The following is a 14,009-nucleotide window of genomic DNA, read 5'->3' on the forward strand; positions in this document are numbered from 1 at the left end:
GACAGTTCCTTGGCAGTGTTGTGTGCTTGTGCCATCCGTTTTCAACTGAATACTTTCTCAATGCATACAGTGTTGAGGATGGGATTTTTAATGTTTGCGTGGTGCCATTTTTTATTTTAACATTTATTTATTTATTTATCTATCTTTCTGTTTATCCATTCATCAATCCATCCATCCATTATCCAAACCACTTATCCTGCTCTTTTTTGTTTTGTTTTGTTGGTTCTTTTTGGTTTATTTATTTATTTAGTTTTTTTTTAACTTATTATTGTATGTATATAAGTAGTATGCATGCATGTATTTACTTTTTGGTTGTTGCAGTTAATGCTATTTTTTTCATCTATGGTTGGTGTTGATTTGTTGTGTGAATTTTTCTTCTCAGTTCTATTATTATCAGGAGTTCATTGGATTGGCTGTTGCACTTATCTTTAACTTCTAATTGGTTCTGTTGTGCAGTTCTCTCCCCTTTGTAGTGGCTCCAAGCGCTACCTGTCCTCCACTGGCGCTGATGGCACCATCTGCTTCTGGCAATGGGATGCACGCACACTCAAGTTTGGGTGAGGAGCACTCACACACCACAACTCTTGCACACACACTCAAGTACCCTTTTATACCCTGTACAGGAACAAGTATCTCTTATTCAGATTGTATACTCATTAGATTTATTTGTAATTCATTTGTGCCTCATATTTTAAATCATAGGGGAAAGCCATAGCTCTGCAGATATGCATAATGATTTTAAAAAAAAATTACTAAAAGTGCATTTATCCACTTGTACGTCCAAAGCTCTGTGGACCACATTGAAGAAAATTTCCTTTGAAATTAATTTTATATATGAAGGCTTATATGCCTTTTTGCCCAAAATGACTCCAAATAAGCATGAATTCAAAATGTTGCATTTAGACCTGAATTTAATGTAGCCACAATATGGGATTACTCCAACCAGACACAAATTGGGTGTCTAATATGTAGTGCAAAATGTATTGTATGTTTTTGTGTGTCTAGTCAGAGGCCCAGTAAATTCACAGAGCGCTCCCGTCCTGGTGTCCAGATGATCTGCTCATCTTTCAGTGCAGGTAAACACAGCTCAATTTTTGGCCTTTATCTAGAGAAAAGACCTTCTCACAGCCAAAACTATTGTGCGGAGCCGATGAAATGTGAAGTCTTTCTCACGACAAGACTATAAATTCCAATGATATTTCCAATGAATTTCAATGAGTACAGTTCACAGAAGTGAAAAGATGCGTACACCTATTTCCTTGAAGAAACTCCAAAGGACGGTATATAGTCCATCTTCATTTTAAAACAGAAGGTTTGGCCTTGGGATTGTAAATCTTAGAGTTCTTTTTCAAAGAGATTGTGAAATTTCTGGTAAACCATACAACTGTTAATTTAGATTTTAATACACTAACAGAAAACAGTTGCTAATACTGGTATTTGTGTGGTGTTTTTTAACCATCACATGGCCTGGTGGAAGAATGATATTCAGTTCTAGTTACTTAATCATTAGTGACTTAAAAAGGACTTGTTAGCATTTTTAACTGAGTGCTTTTTAGAATTTAAGATGCTAACATTTAGATGTGTAAGCCACACCCCATTCTCATCGTGTGTGTGTGTGTGTGTGTGTCTGTCTGTGTGTCTGTGTCCCTCCCTCAGGTGGTATGTTCCTGGCCACAGGCAGCACAGATCATATCATCAGGGTGTACTACTTCGGCTCTGGCCAGCCAGAGAAGATCTCTGAGCTGGAGTCCCACACAGTGAGTCAACTTAATGTGTTTTATATTGACACAGTCTAGTGAGGGAACTCTGTCTGTCTCCCTGTCTGGTTAGCCTATGTATATGATTTATCTATTGAAATTTGTAGCTATATTTTTGATATTGATTTGCAAATTGTGCCATATATACACTTATTTTTCCTCTACTTAATTGTCACACTGAAAATGGACCATGTTTGTAATGGTTTATAAATTGTCTGAATATAAGCTGTGGACGTTGTGAGAAACCCCCCAAAACACTAACTGTTTCCTTCTGTGGTAACTTTACCACTCACCTTTCTCTTGTCAAGGATAAAGTCGACAGCATCCAGTTTTCACATTGCAGCGACAGGTAAGTCATGTGCAATATGTGTGTGTGTGTGTGTGTGTGTGTGTGTGCGTGCGCGTGTGCTTGTGTGTTTTTGCCTGTATACTGCTCTTTGTTTGTTTTACATGAAACCCCAGGATGCTGCTATGTGACTTGATTCTTTCAGCAGAAACGCTGCCTCCTCTCATGCACTTGTTCAAGTACACAAAATCACACACACACACACACACACACACACACACACACACACACACACACACACACACACACACACACACACACACACACATAATAGATGCAATTACATATCTCACACACTTGCAGAGTGCTGAATTTTATGTGCTTGTATGTGGCATTTGCTGAAAAAACAAGCTCAGCCATTATTCCCAATGGCTGCTATAATCTGGTTGGTGAGGGAGGTAGACTGTTTAGTTGGGCAGGAGAGGGAGAAAGTCTGCAAGGAAAGGGAGTGAGGCAGAGAGAAAGAGAGATAGAGATGAAAGAAGGGCGGTGCAACGATGTCCTTGTAGCAAAACCCTAGCATAGAACAGCATTGTTCAAATGTGTCGTCAAAAGGGAGGTAAATGCAGTTCTGCAGGAAAGCTTTACTAGAACTGTGTGTGATATTTACTGATAAGCTGGCACAGGAGTCCAGTTCCTCAAGTGTTTTTTTCTGTGCGTTTGTGTATGCACTTTTGTATGTGTGTGTTTTTCGGCGTGCCTGTGCGCCTGTTGTAGGTTTGTGAGTGGCAGCAGAGATGGTACAGCACGAATCTGGCAGCTGCAGCCTCAGGGCTGGAGGAGCATTCTGCTGGACATGCAGACCAAATTACCCGGGTATGTGTTTGTGTTACACCAGCCAAACTGGACTTACTAGCTTATAACTCCTGGAATCTATAACTCCCGTCACATGAAAACCTCTCAACTCCAATTTGTGAGATTTTTCCCATTTGTACTAAAATTAGAGGCTTGCATGTTCCTTGGTTAGCTGAGCAAGTTTCATAACCCACAAGAAAATAGCAGGGATTCAAAATGCTATGTATGATTTAAGAAGTGAACAGGTATTAATGTGATTTGATTGAAATATTTTTTTTCTGCAATTTTTGATCACACATAACATTTTAGACTTAACAGATTTTCATTTGACAGCAGCAATAACTGATTCTCGGTTGTTGTTATCATTAGGTATATCAACAGTTTGGAAATCTCTGATTTTTCCAGTTGAAAAATTGGCATTAAAATTTAAAAAACATCCTAGAGTATGGAATAAATAATTTTCTAAACATCAAGGTACTGATTAAGAAGTATGTGTAAAGACTTTTTTCATCAATCTTATTTCACACTAAAGCTGAGTCAAGCATGGTGAAATTAAAAACAAGTCAACAAGGTGTTTCAGTTCATGTTGGTCACATGGGTGTGGGGGTGTGGGTTTGTGTATCTGTCTGTGGCTAATCTCGCATGCTACTGGGCCTACCAACCTACTTTTTTTTTTTTGCACAGCTACGAGTGTATGATCAAGAAACTCGTATTTGCGGTGATTCAGAACCTTTGAAAAATGTTTGTTCTTGCTACCGCTGCTCCCTCTCTTCATTCACTCGCTAGCATGCTCGACCAATGCTGCTGTCTGTCACTTCTCAATCTGAGTCAACCATGCGCATGTGTGCGTATGTGCGTCTCACATCTACAGTTGACTCAGATTGGGCAACAACATGATCAAAAGTTATTAAAAGAATTTTGATAATCCAAAAAAATGCATAAGGTATGAAAGTACAACTTCCTCTAGGTTGCAGTCAAAACAGGAAAGTAGTGCATATTCTTGACACTGCCCATTAATGATTTACCCAGCTTTATATATTATGACAATAAAGACAGGGTTAGGGTTCGACCAAAATGGTTGCATAGTAAACCTTTTCTTTTTGGAAAGTGCAAGTTCATCTTAGACTTGGTCGCATGTTTTTATTAGGTAGATTTTTAGCTTGAGTGCTGCATATTGAAAATTTTTTTCCCCATATTTCCTGTTTAATCAATTTGGGCACTGTGCAAAAGTCCTATAATGGCAGGAAAAACACTACACTGGTTTTTCTGTCTGTGTTTGCATGAATCGGTCCACTGCTAATCTCACATACTGCTGGGCCTCTCAGCCTAATTTGTGCGCACAGTTATGACTGTATGATCAAGGACCTCTTGTGGTTGGTTGCGGTGATTCAAAACTTTTGAAAAACCTGTTTTATACCACAATTGAGTGCTAACTCCTCAGCTGGTTTTTCACCTAAGTCTGACACCAGAGAAGGGGAGATACGCAGGCAGTGCCTCCATATTTTCCCTTCTGGGAGGTGAAAAAGGGGTAGTTTGTCTCAAAGTCCGAACACTAGAGAAGGGGGAGACACCTGGCAGGGATCTGCACTATACTGTCTGCACTCTTCTAGTTTTGTCATGAGATTTTCCTCATTTGGGAGTTCCTTGATGTGTCCAAAGTCCAGTCTCAACACACTGCACACATTTTCAGGTGTTTGCGGTGTGTCTAGTGTTTCAGGCGTTTTCAGCTTTTTTTTTTGCATTTTAGATCGGCCATCAAAGACCTTGTTTACGTGTCTGTTTTCACCTACAGCCAACACAACTACTAGACTTTTTGCTGTTTTTGATGGCAAAGTTATGTTGCTCATTTCACACATAACCCAATAAGTAATTCTAGACCAACTGCCATTACACATTTCCCATTATAGAGAGAACTGATAGGTAATGTTATGATGAGTTGTTACTGCTGTAGAAAGGTATCGTCTAGATAATCTGTCATATTGCCTGGCTGCTATCAGCATACTGAACACTGACAAAACTAACTGTAAAAACCCCCTAAAATAATGGAAATGGAAATACTTGTGGTCAATCGCTTGGTGACCAATCGCATGGTGGTCAATCTCTTACCGCTCATTTTTTTCCCAAAAAAGTTACACTACCGTTCAAAAGTTTGGGATCACCCAAACAATTTTGTGTTTTCCATGAAAAGTCACACTTATTCACCACCATATGTTGTGAAATGAATAGAAAATAGAGTCAAGACATTGACAAGGTTAGAAATAATGATTTGTATTTGAAATAAGATTTTTTTTACATCAAACTTTGCTTTCATCAAAGAATCCTCCATTTGCAGCAATTACAGCATTGCAGACCTTTGGCATTCTAGCTGTTAATTTTTTGAGGTAATCTGGAGAAATTGCACCCCACGCTTCCAGAAGCAGCTCCCACAAGTTGGATTGGTTGGATGGGCACTTCTTTGAGCAGATTGAGTTTCTGGAGCATCACATTTGTGGGGTCAATTAAACGCTCAAAATGGCCAGAAAAAGAGAACTTTCATCTGAAACTCGACAGTCTATTCTTGTTCTTAGAAATGAAGACTATTCCATGCGAGAAATTGCTAAGAAATTGAATATTTCCTACACTGGTGTGTACTACTCCCTTCAGAGGACAGCACAAACAGGCTCTAACCAGAGTAGAAAAAGAAGATAAGTACATTAGAGTCTCTAGTTTGAGAAACAGACGCCTCACAGGTCCCCAACTGGCATCTTCATTAAATAGTACCTGTTAGAGCCTGTTTGTGCTGTCCTCTGAAGGGAGTAGTACACACCGGTGTAGGAAATCTTCAATTTCTTAGCAATTTCTCGCATGGAATAGCCTTCATTTCTAAGAACAAGAATAGACTGTCGAGTTTCAGATGAAAGTTCTCTTTTTCTGGCCATTTTGAGCGTTTAATTGACCCCACAAATGTGATGCTCCAGAAACTCAATCTGCTCAAAGAAGTGCCCATCCAACCAATCCAACTTGTGGGAGCTGCTTCTGGAAGCATGGGGTGCAATTTCTCCAGATTACCTCAACAAATTAACAGCTAGAATGCCAAAGGTCTGCAATGCTGTAATTGCTGCAAATGGAGGATTCTTTGACGAAAGCAAAGTTTGATGTAAAAAAAATCTTATTTCAAATAAAAATCATTATTTCTAACCTTGTCAATGTCTTGACTCTATTTTCTATTCATTTCACAACATATGGTGGTGAATAAGTGTGACTTTTCATGGAAAACACGAAATTGTTTGGGTGATCCCAAACTTTTGAACGGTAGTGTAATTAATCTAATCAATTTAAATCAGTTTGGCAATAGAGTTGGTGCCTACCTTCACCTACTTAAATCATCTCTTAGATATAGACATTGTTAAAAATGTGTACAATTTTGGCCATTTGACTGAGAATATTGCCCAGAATGACTTACGGTGAGTGAGTAGAAAGAATCAGTGTCTTGTTGGTGGGACCGGACCCCTGGATTGAATGCTTTCAAATCTTTTTATTCTGAATTAAACCGGAAATTAAGACTTACCGTAGTCTGACCGACCCACAGCCAAACTTTTTTTTCTGAAGTCTTTCATTGCTTCAAGGTGAGCTGTCCACACACGACAAATCAGTAATTTATATCAACAGTTGGAAGGCTGTGAGGTAGACAGAGCAGGCTAGACATGAGAGAAAGTTCCAGTGGGATCCAATCCTGTACCAGTGTATGTGAGAGTCCAGTTGGCAAAGAAAAGAACAAGAACCCGTAACCTCTCTGTGAGGGCGTTCTTGAACTTTTCTCTCGCACAGAGCTTTAGGTTACTCTCATAACCCCAGTTCTCTGAGTAGCATGACTGAGACGTTTCACTATGTGATGCGCTCCCTCATGTATTCACAGAAGCACTTACACTGTTACATCAGCCGTGAGTGGCTGGCAGTCATGACGTATTCGTCAGGGCCTTTCACCTCGTCAGTCATCACTTGTCTGTCAAAACAAACACACCTCTTCTCACTTCACCCCAGTGACAAGAAGGGTGGTCTGGTAAGACATCTCACTCATGCTACTCAGAGAACCAAGGTTACGAGAGTAACCTAAAGTTCTATTATATAGCATTTGTTTCAGTGTTGTCTTACAATGGGATATTTAGACTCCAGTATTGCCAGACAAGCTTATCTCGATGACTGACGGCCAACCCTCTTCATGCAAAAGTTTGTGGATGAGGCAGGTCCACAAAGGAGCCCACGCTGAGGATAGTATGAGCAAGGCTTGCATCCAGCCTATAAAACCTTGCAAATGTGAGGGCCGATGACCCAGCTAGCTGAAGTGACGATATCCTGGATAGGCAACCCCCCTAAACAGGGCCCAGGAGGTTGCAAGATCCCTTGGTAGAATGTGCCCGCAACTCAGCTGAGACTTGAAGACCTGAGCTGGAGTAGGCCAGTGCGATAGCATCCACTATCCAGTGAGAAAGTTTGGTGATAGGCTTGCCCCTGTGGGGCTTAGTCCAGGACACAAACAACTGATCCCTTTTCCTGAAGGCCCTTGTTCTCTCTGCATAAGTATGCAAATCATGAACTGGGCACAGCTTATGCAACTGCTGCTGCTACATGGAGCTGTGAGGGGGTGGCTGAAAGGCTGTCAGGTCTACTGGTGAGCATGGATTGACCACCTTAGGGATGAAAGGATTAGGCTTCAAGGGCATCCCAAGGTTTCCAGGTGTGAACTTTATACAAGCAGGATGAAAAGACAGAGTGTGAATATCACTCACTTGTTTAGCTGTTGCTAAAGCCAACAGCAAAGCCACCTTAAGAGATAACATTTTCATGTCTATGTATTCCATCTTCTCAGTAGGATGACTGACATAGGCCTGGATCTGGGTAACCGTCTTTGTGCACCTTTCATAAACTAATCAATGCTGGCCTGCCAGCTTACTATCAAAACATGGCAAGACATGGCAAGCGGAAATGGCAGCCAAGTATACCTTGACAGTAGAAAATGCCTTCTTTTTGTCAATTAGGTCCTGTAAAAAGGACAAAATTGCACCAACTGAACACTGAAAGGGAATTTCCTGTGCCCTCGCACACCATTACTCAAAAACTTTCCACTTACAGTGATAGTCCAGTATGCCTCACATTAAATCACTCACGGGCCAGGCCCATAGGGTAAGCCATTCCGGTGGGGGTGAAATATCTGCCCGCTTGCCTAAGAAAGGAGGTCCCTGTGCAATGGGAGGGGCCATGGGTGACCCCAGAGGAGCTGCTTCACATCCGCCAGCCGATGCATGGACGACCGGTAAGGAATGATCAAAATCAGGGACAGACAATTCTCCTGCGCCCTGAACAATGTTGGAGGAATCAAGGCCATTGGGGGCAATGCGTATAGTAGAACACATGCCCACTCGTGGGCGAGTGCATCCACTCCCAGTGCTGCGCTCTGGTTGTGCAGGGAGAAAAACGATGGACACTGTATGTTTTCCCCTGATTCAAAAAGGTCCACTGCTGCACTGTGGAATGGCTGCAGGTTCCATTCTGCGTAAAGTGGATTTTTGGTTCATCCAGTGTTCCTCCAGTTCTCTGGGGCTGAGATCAGCAGTGAATGATTTGGTGGCTTGCGAAATACAATCAACTTCTTGTTTACTTTCAAGACTCATACCCGAATAAATGTTTTTGCTTTGACACTGTCGCTGCTCAATCTGACTCAACCATAGATGAGTCGCAGATGCGCAGTTGACTCAGATTGGGCAGTGACAGAAAGCCATATTGCTCAAGTGAGCTAGAGAGTGAATGAAGAGAGGGAGCTGCAATAGTGCGAACAAAGGTTTGTCAAAAGTTTTGAATCACCACACCCATGAGAGGTTCTTCATGATACAGTCATAATTGTGCACAAAAAAATCTTACACAGCCACGTCCAGTAGTTTGCGAGATTAACCACAGACAGACAAACACACACACACACACACACACATACATATGCATGGGTGCACGTGTGACCAAACGCATAATTCCCTCCTGGCTGCTATGGTGGCTACTATTATCTCCGCCTGGTGTTGATAATTGGTCCTCAGAGCATATGATTGATAAAAACAATTATCAATTTTAAAGGGGTTTAGTGTGTAATACCATTTATGTTTTAACTTAACTGGAATTGGTGGCCGTACTCATCATTGTAATAATATTTTTCATTACTATTTTTGCTATATGTAAATTACTAAGTTGGTCATCTAAATGACTGAATCACAACATGATGCCATTTTTTTCAGGAAGTACAACCCACCTCCGTTGGAAGACAAGGTAACTAAGATGAAAGTTACCATGGTAGCGTGGGATCGCTATGACAGCACAGTGATCACAGCCGCCAACAATCTCACCCTGAAGGTGTGGAACTCCACGACAGGAAACCTTGTCCATGTGCTCATGGTATGTGGCAATAACACTTATATGCACTCATGGAAACAAAGACGCAACACCCACACACACACACACACACACACACACACACACACACACACACACACACACACACACACACACACACACACATCCAAGCAATTTGGTGAACTTTATCATGTAAATGGTAAATGGACTGCATTTATATACTGCTTTTCTAGTCTACTGACCGCTCAAAGCGCTTAACAGTATATACCTTACATTCACACATACATTCATACACTGTTGGTGGAGGCTGCCCTGCAAGGCACCAACCTGCTGATCAGGAGCAGTTAGGGGTTCAGTGTCTTGCCCAAGGACACTGACACGCTCTCTGGGCTCGAACCAGTGACCTTCTGATTACTAGATGACCCGCCCTACCTCTTGAGCCATGCTGTATTAATATTATGATATTATAACACATTATCTCTGATGGTCTAACTGAGTTTAGTGCTGTAATCACTTCATTTTCAAAGCCAGTTAATGGTCATTTTCAATTCTTTCTTTTGCTGTTCCTGTTAAAGTACCCTTCATGGAATACCCATCCATAGTCATATTTCTAACCTCGTTTCATTTTTCAGCAGCTAAGAGGACTATTAGTGAGACTAAAATACTCTCCTAACATAAGATCTGTGTCACAAACATGTGTTGAACTCATGCTTAATAGATAGCTTGAAGGAACACAAATGCTCTGTTTCTCACTATTTGTACCTAGCAGCAACTTGATCCAGACCTTTCTTACTGGTGCAGGTACAGCGCTCTTCACAAAATTGTGGATGGAGCTCTTGCCTTTTCATGCTAAATATAGGAATAACAGAGTTGTTTCTTGTCCAGGGTCACGAAGATGAGGTATTTGTTCTGGAGCCACACCCCTTTGATCCCAGAATCCTTTTCTCAGCGGGGCATGATGGGAATTGCATTGTATGGGACCTGACAAGAGGGGTCAAGATCCGTTCCTATTTCAACATGGTGAGACCCTTGACCTTTCTCCCATCTCTCTTTAGCTTTGTCTCTCTCCCTTTTATATCTCTCTCTTGCCCTCTTTTTCACTTGCTGTCTCCAGCTCACCCATTGTCGCTCTCCGCTTCCTTACTCTACTTCTTTCTCACTTTTTCTCTCTTTCACACTCCTATCCCCTTGCTCTCATGTCATTTGTCTCCCTCCCCTCACACCTTCCTCTCACTCATCTAGCTCCCTTTCCTTTCCCTTTCCTTATGGTACCGTTCTCAGTCATTCTGTAAGCACTGTGTTGCTATGGTCATGTGCAGGAGAGCCTACTGTTGTGTGAGCTTATGACATCAGATTTCATTGCATGCATGGCAATTCCATTTTTACTTGGTGCGTCATTGACTGTGGTCATTGTTTTGCTTCCTGACTTTGTCGCTATGGTAACCAAGGACAGAATTAACCAGAGTCTCAGAACAATTGAGTGACTCAGTCGGCTAGCCAGCCGGCCAGTTCTTATGTGTTGATTAATTAGAAACTATTCCTATGCTCTGCATGAGGTCCAGATTCCAGTTTGACTAATACTTGAATTGACACATGAAGGCAGTATTGTAAAGGGGTACCTACCGATCACCATGTTTCCACAGCAGGGCGTAATAGTTCTGGCCAAGGCTTTCTCATTATCCCTGACAGTTTATTTGATCCAGTTTTAAAATTTGTTGCTGCAAGCAATGAATTATCAAATAAGCCGTTGTGCAGATTTCTAACCTTTTCCTTGTCGCAGGAAAACTTTAATCAATGATAAATTATTAATGTGATACATTGATTTGACAATTTTCTGCTCAAAAGTATTTCCAGAACCTGGTGCACCTGAGCTAAAGCCATTGCCCCACTACCAGGGAGCCCTTGGGCCATTGTGTTGACTAACACAAAATGAAAAAATAACACTAAATGAAAAAAAAAACATTGTAGGGGCTGTGATAATATTTATTTTCACCCTATGTTGGAGATATGGGGCACTGGCCATGTTTTTACCCTGCTGTTGTAAATAATTGTGAATATTAGCCACTATTGCTGTAGTGGCTAATATCAGTTAGCTAAACTGAGGGCTTTATTGAAAGGCTTAATCATGCACTTTGCCATTATTGCTCCCTCTCTGGATAGATCGAAGGCCAAGGTCATGGAGCAGTGTTTGACTGCAAGTGTAGTCCAGACGGGCAGCACTTTGCGGCCACTGACTCCCATGGACACCTGCTAATCTTTGGCTTTGGCTCCAGCAGCAAGTACGACAAGGTAAAGATGGCCACATACCTTAAACAACATAACTTTCAACATAACTTTATTTTACACAGGCTGATTCCTGAAATCTCACAGCAGACACTGTGATTTTAATACCGTCATAATGGTATTAAGTATATATTGAAAAGATTCATAGTTTAAATATGTCCTCTCTTACTCTTTCCACACACGCCTGCCCACTTCTTCCCCACTCCCCTCCCTTCAGATTGCAGACCAGATGTTCTTTCATACGGACTACCGACCGTTGATCCGGGATGCCAACAATTACGTGTTAGACGAGCAGACTCAGCAGGCGCCCCACCTCATGCCCCCTCCCTTCCTGGTGGATGTGGATGGAAACCCGCACCCACCCAGGTATCAGCGTCTGGTGCCTGGCAGAGAGAGCTGCAGGGAGGAGCAGCTTATCCCCCAGATGGGTGTCACATCCTCAGGTAACAGAGGCAAGGGCCAAGCCCATCAGGACTTGTCTTGATGCCCAGTGGTGGAGTCATCTAAACTGCACAACAGGCTAGAAATAAGTTGTGGCAAAAAAAAAAAACCCTGTTTGTTTCTTGCACACCCGTATACATTTTTGTGGAACATGCATTATTTGCTCAGGCATTATTAATTAATTTGTGAGTTGAATCTGCTAAATTGTAATCACCTCTGCATGAGATGAATGGCTGTAAACAGGTGACAGTCATGGTCTGCTGCTCAGATCCAAAATCCTGTTTCAGTTTTTGCTTATCGTGACCATGGTGACTATTTTTCTCCCCATAGAATATCATGTAAAACCAAAACTCTTCATTTTTTAGAGAGCGCCCTTGACTGGAGGTGATACCTTTTTCTGCATATAACCTTTATTTGTTAGCTTTTGAAACGCGCTTTGGCCTGGTTGATGATACTGCTGTCTTGGCCCTTTGTTTGACAAGAATGAGCGTTCAGTAGCACCGAAGTCTGTCCTTGCTGAATAGAAAGTGTTGGCTTTAGCTTTTGTTTCCCTTCATATAGCTTAGAATGTTTTTTATCAGTCTTAATAAAGTATTGCAGCATCTAGATGCAGATATCAAAAGATAATTTAGTTAATGGCATGCTTCAGCTCTGGATTACATGCAAAGCCTGAAGTTTAAGAGAATTCAAGGATCTCTTGCTAAAAGAAAGTATTCAACTTGCCCCCTGAGGAACTTTGGCCCCTGATACTGCCTTACAGTACAGAGACATAATCTCATTCTACTGTCAGTTCTCAAAAGACATCATGGGCATTGATGGTCTTGTATGATACTGAGGGGGAAAAAAATCTACTCCCTTTTATTGCAAAGTAATGGTAGAGCGTTGCTACTGGCTGATTGTTGGATTTTATACTGCCCTATGTAAGCAACGCCTGTATTAATGCGTGTTATTGAAGGAATGGAGACAGTAGACCTCCAGGTACTGGTATTCTTCTTCACTGCTTCTCACCCAAACCATCCTTCCATTTCTCTGTCTCTGACTCTCTTTCAATGTCTTTCTCCATTTATCTCCTGCGTCAGGTCTGAACCAGGTAGTGAGTGAGCAGGCGATGGAGGGGCCCAGTCCTCTGGACACCATGATCCAGAGGCTCCAACAAGAACAGGACCAGAGACGAGGCACTAACGACCCAGCTACTGCTCCAAACACCAGGTCCAGTCGAGGTAGCTAGATCTCACCAGATCTGCATCAAACACTGTTGTCCATAAAAGTCTAATGTTTATTTTAAAGCTGCTGAGAGTACCAGGTGGGTTGGTGGGCTTACTGCAGCAGGAAAATTTAACCAGGAAGTTGTTAGTTCCAGAAATGTATACCAATTTAACTTTCAAGTGCTAATTTCGTGTTTGCTGTCAAAACTTGCTTGTGGTGATAGTTGGCAAACTCAACCCATTTAGGAACTCTATGCAGGTTAAGGCGAGTGCTTAGAATTATTTCCAGATGCCATTTGACCCTTGTCTGCTGTGTGGGATTTCTTACAGGGTTTATAAAATAACACATTTGTTGTGTTTTCAATGCAATTTATAAATAGTTGGGCTTTAAATTATACATCATCCAAGCCAATACAGATTTATTTGGAATATCCAGCACACATAACATAATTGAATACAAATGAGGCTGTCAACCGCAATGCTGTAAATGAAATAACTGATGCCCAGAACCCCCTCCCCCCTCCTCTTTGCCAATCCTCTGCCAGGTTCTGTGGGCTCCCCCACAGAGGTGCACTCCCCGCCAAACGTGGGCCTGCGTCGCAGTGGGCAGATTGAGGGCGTCCGCCAGATGCATAGCAATGCCCCACGCAGCCAGATGGCCACGGAGAGGGACCTAGTGGCCTGGAGCCGCAGGGTACTGGTCCCTGAGCTGGAGGAAGCTACTGTTAGGTAGCCCACACACACACACACACACACACACACACACACACACACACACACACACACACACACAGAAACACAACCGCACAG

General features: G+C 42.0%; 1 protein-coding gene across 1 annotated transcript in view; it reads left to right on the plus strand.

Annotated features, from left to right (window-relative positions):
• phip (pleckstrin homology domain interacting protein) overlaps positions 1–14,009 on the plus strand; it is a 52,074-nt gene that overhangs the window by 12,262 nt on the left and 25,803 nt on the right. The window contains exons 9-19 of the mRNA XM_056294356.1: positions 457–557; positions 1,006–1,076; positions 1,657–1,757; positions 2,066–2,106; positions 2,821–2,919; positions 9,156–9,312; positions 10,156–10,290; positions 11,431–11,559; positions 11,771–11,996; positions 13,074–13,214; positions 13,745–13,928. Of these exons, the coding sequence (XP_056150331.1) occupies positions 457–557; positions 1,006–1,076; positions 1,657–1,757; positions 2,066–2,106; positions 2,821–2,919; positions 9,156–9,312; positions 10,156–10,290; positions 11,431–11,559; positions 11,771–11,996; positions 13,074–13,214; positions 13,745–13,928 (1,385 nt within the window). The remainder of the gene's footprint in view (positions 1–456; positions 558–1,005; positions 1,077–1,656; positions 1,758–2,065; positions 2,107–2,820; positions 2,920–9,155; positions 9,313–10,155; positions 10,291–11,430; positions 11,560–11,770; positions 11,997–13,073; positions 13,215–13,744; positions 13,929–14,009) is intronic.

This window comes from Lampris incognitus, chromosome 15, assembly GCF_029633865.1.
Source record: "Lampris incognitus isolate fLamInc1 chromosome 15, fLamInc1.hap2, whole genome shotgun sequence".
In the NCBI taxonomy this organism is placed as follows: domain Eukaryota; kingdom Metazoa; phylum Chordata; class Actinopteri; order Lampriformes; family Lampridae; genus Lampris; species Lampris incognitus.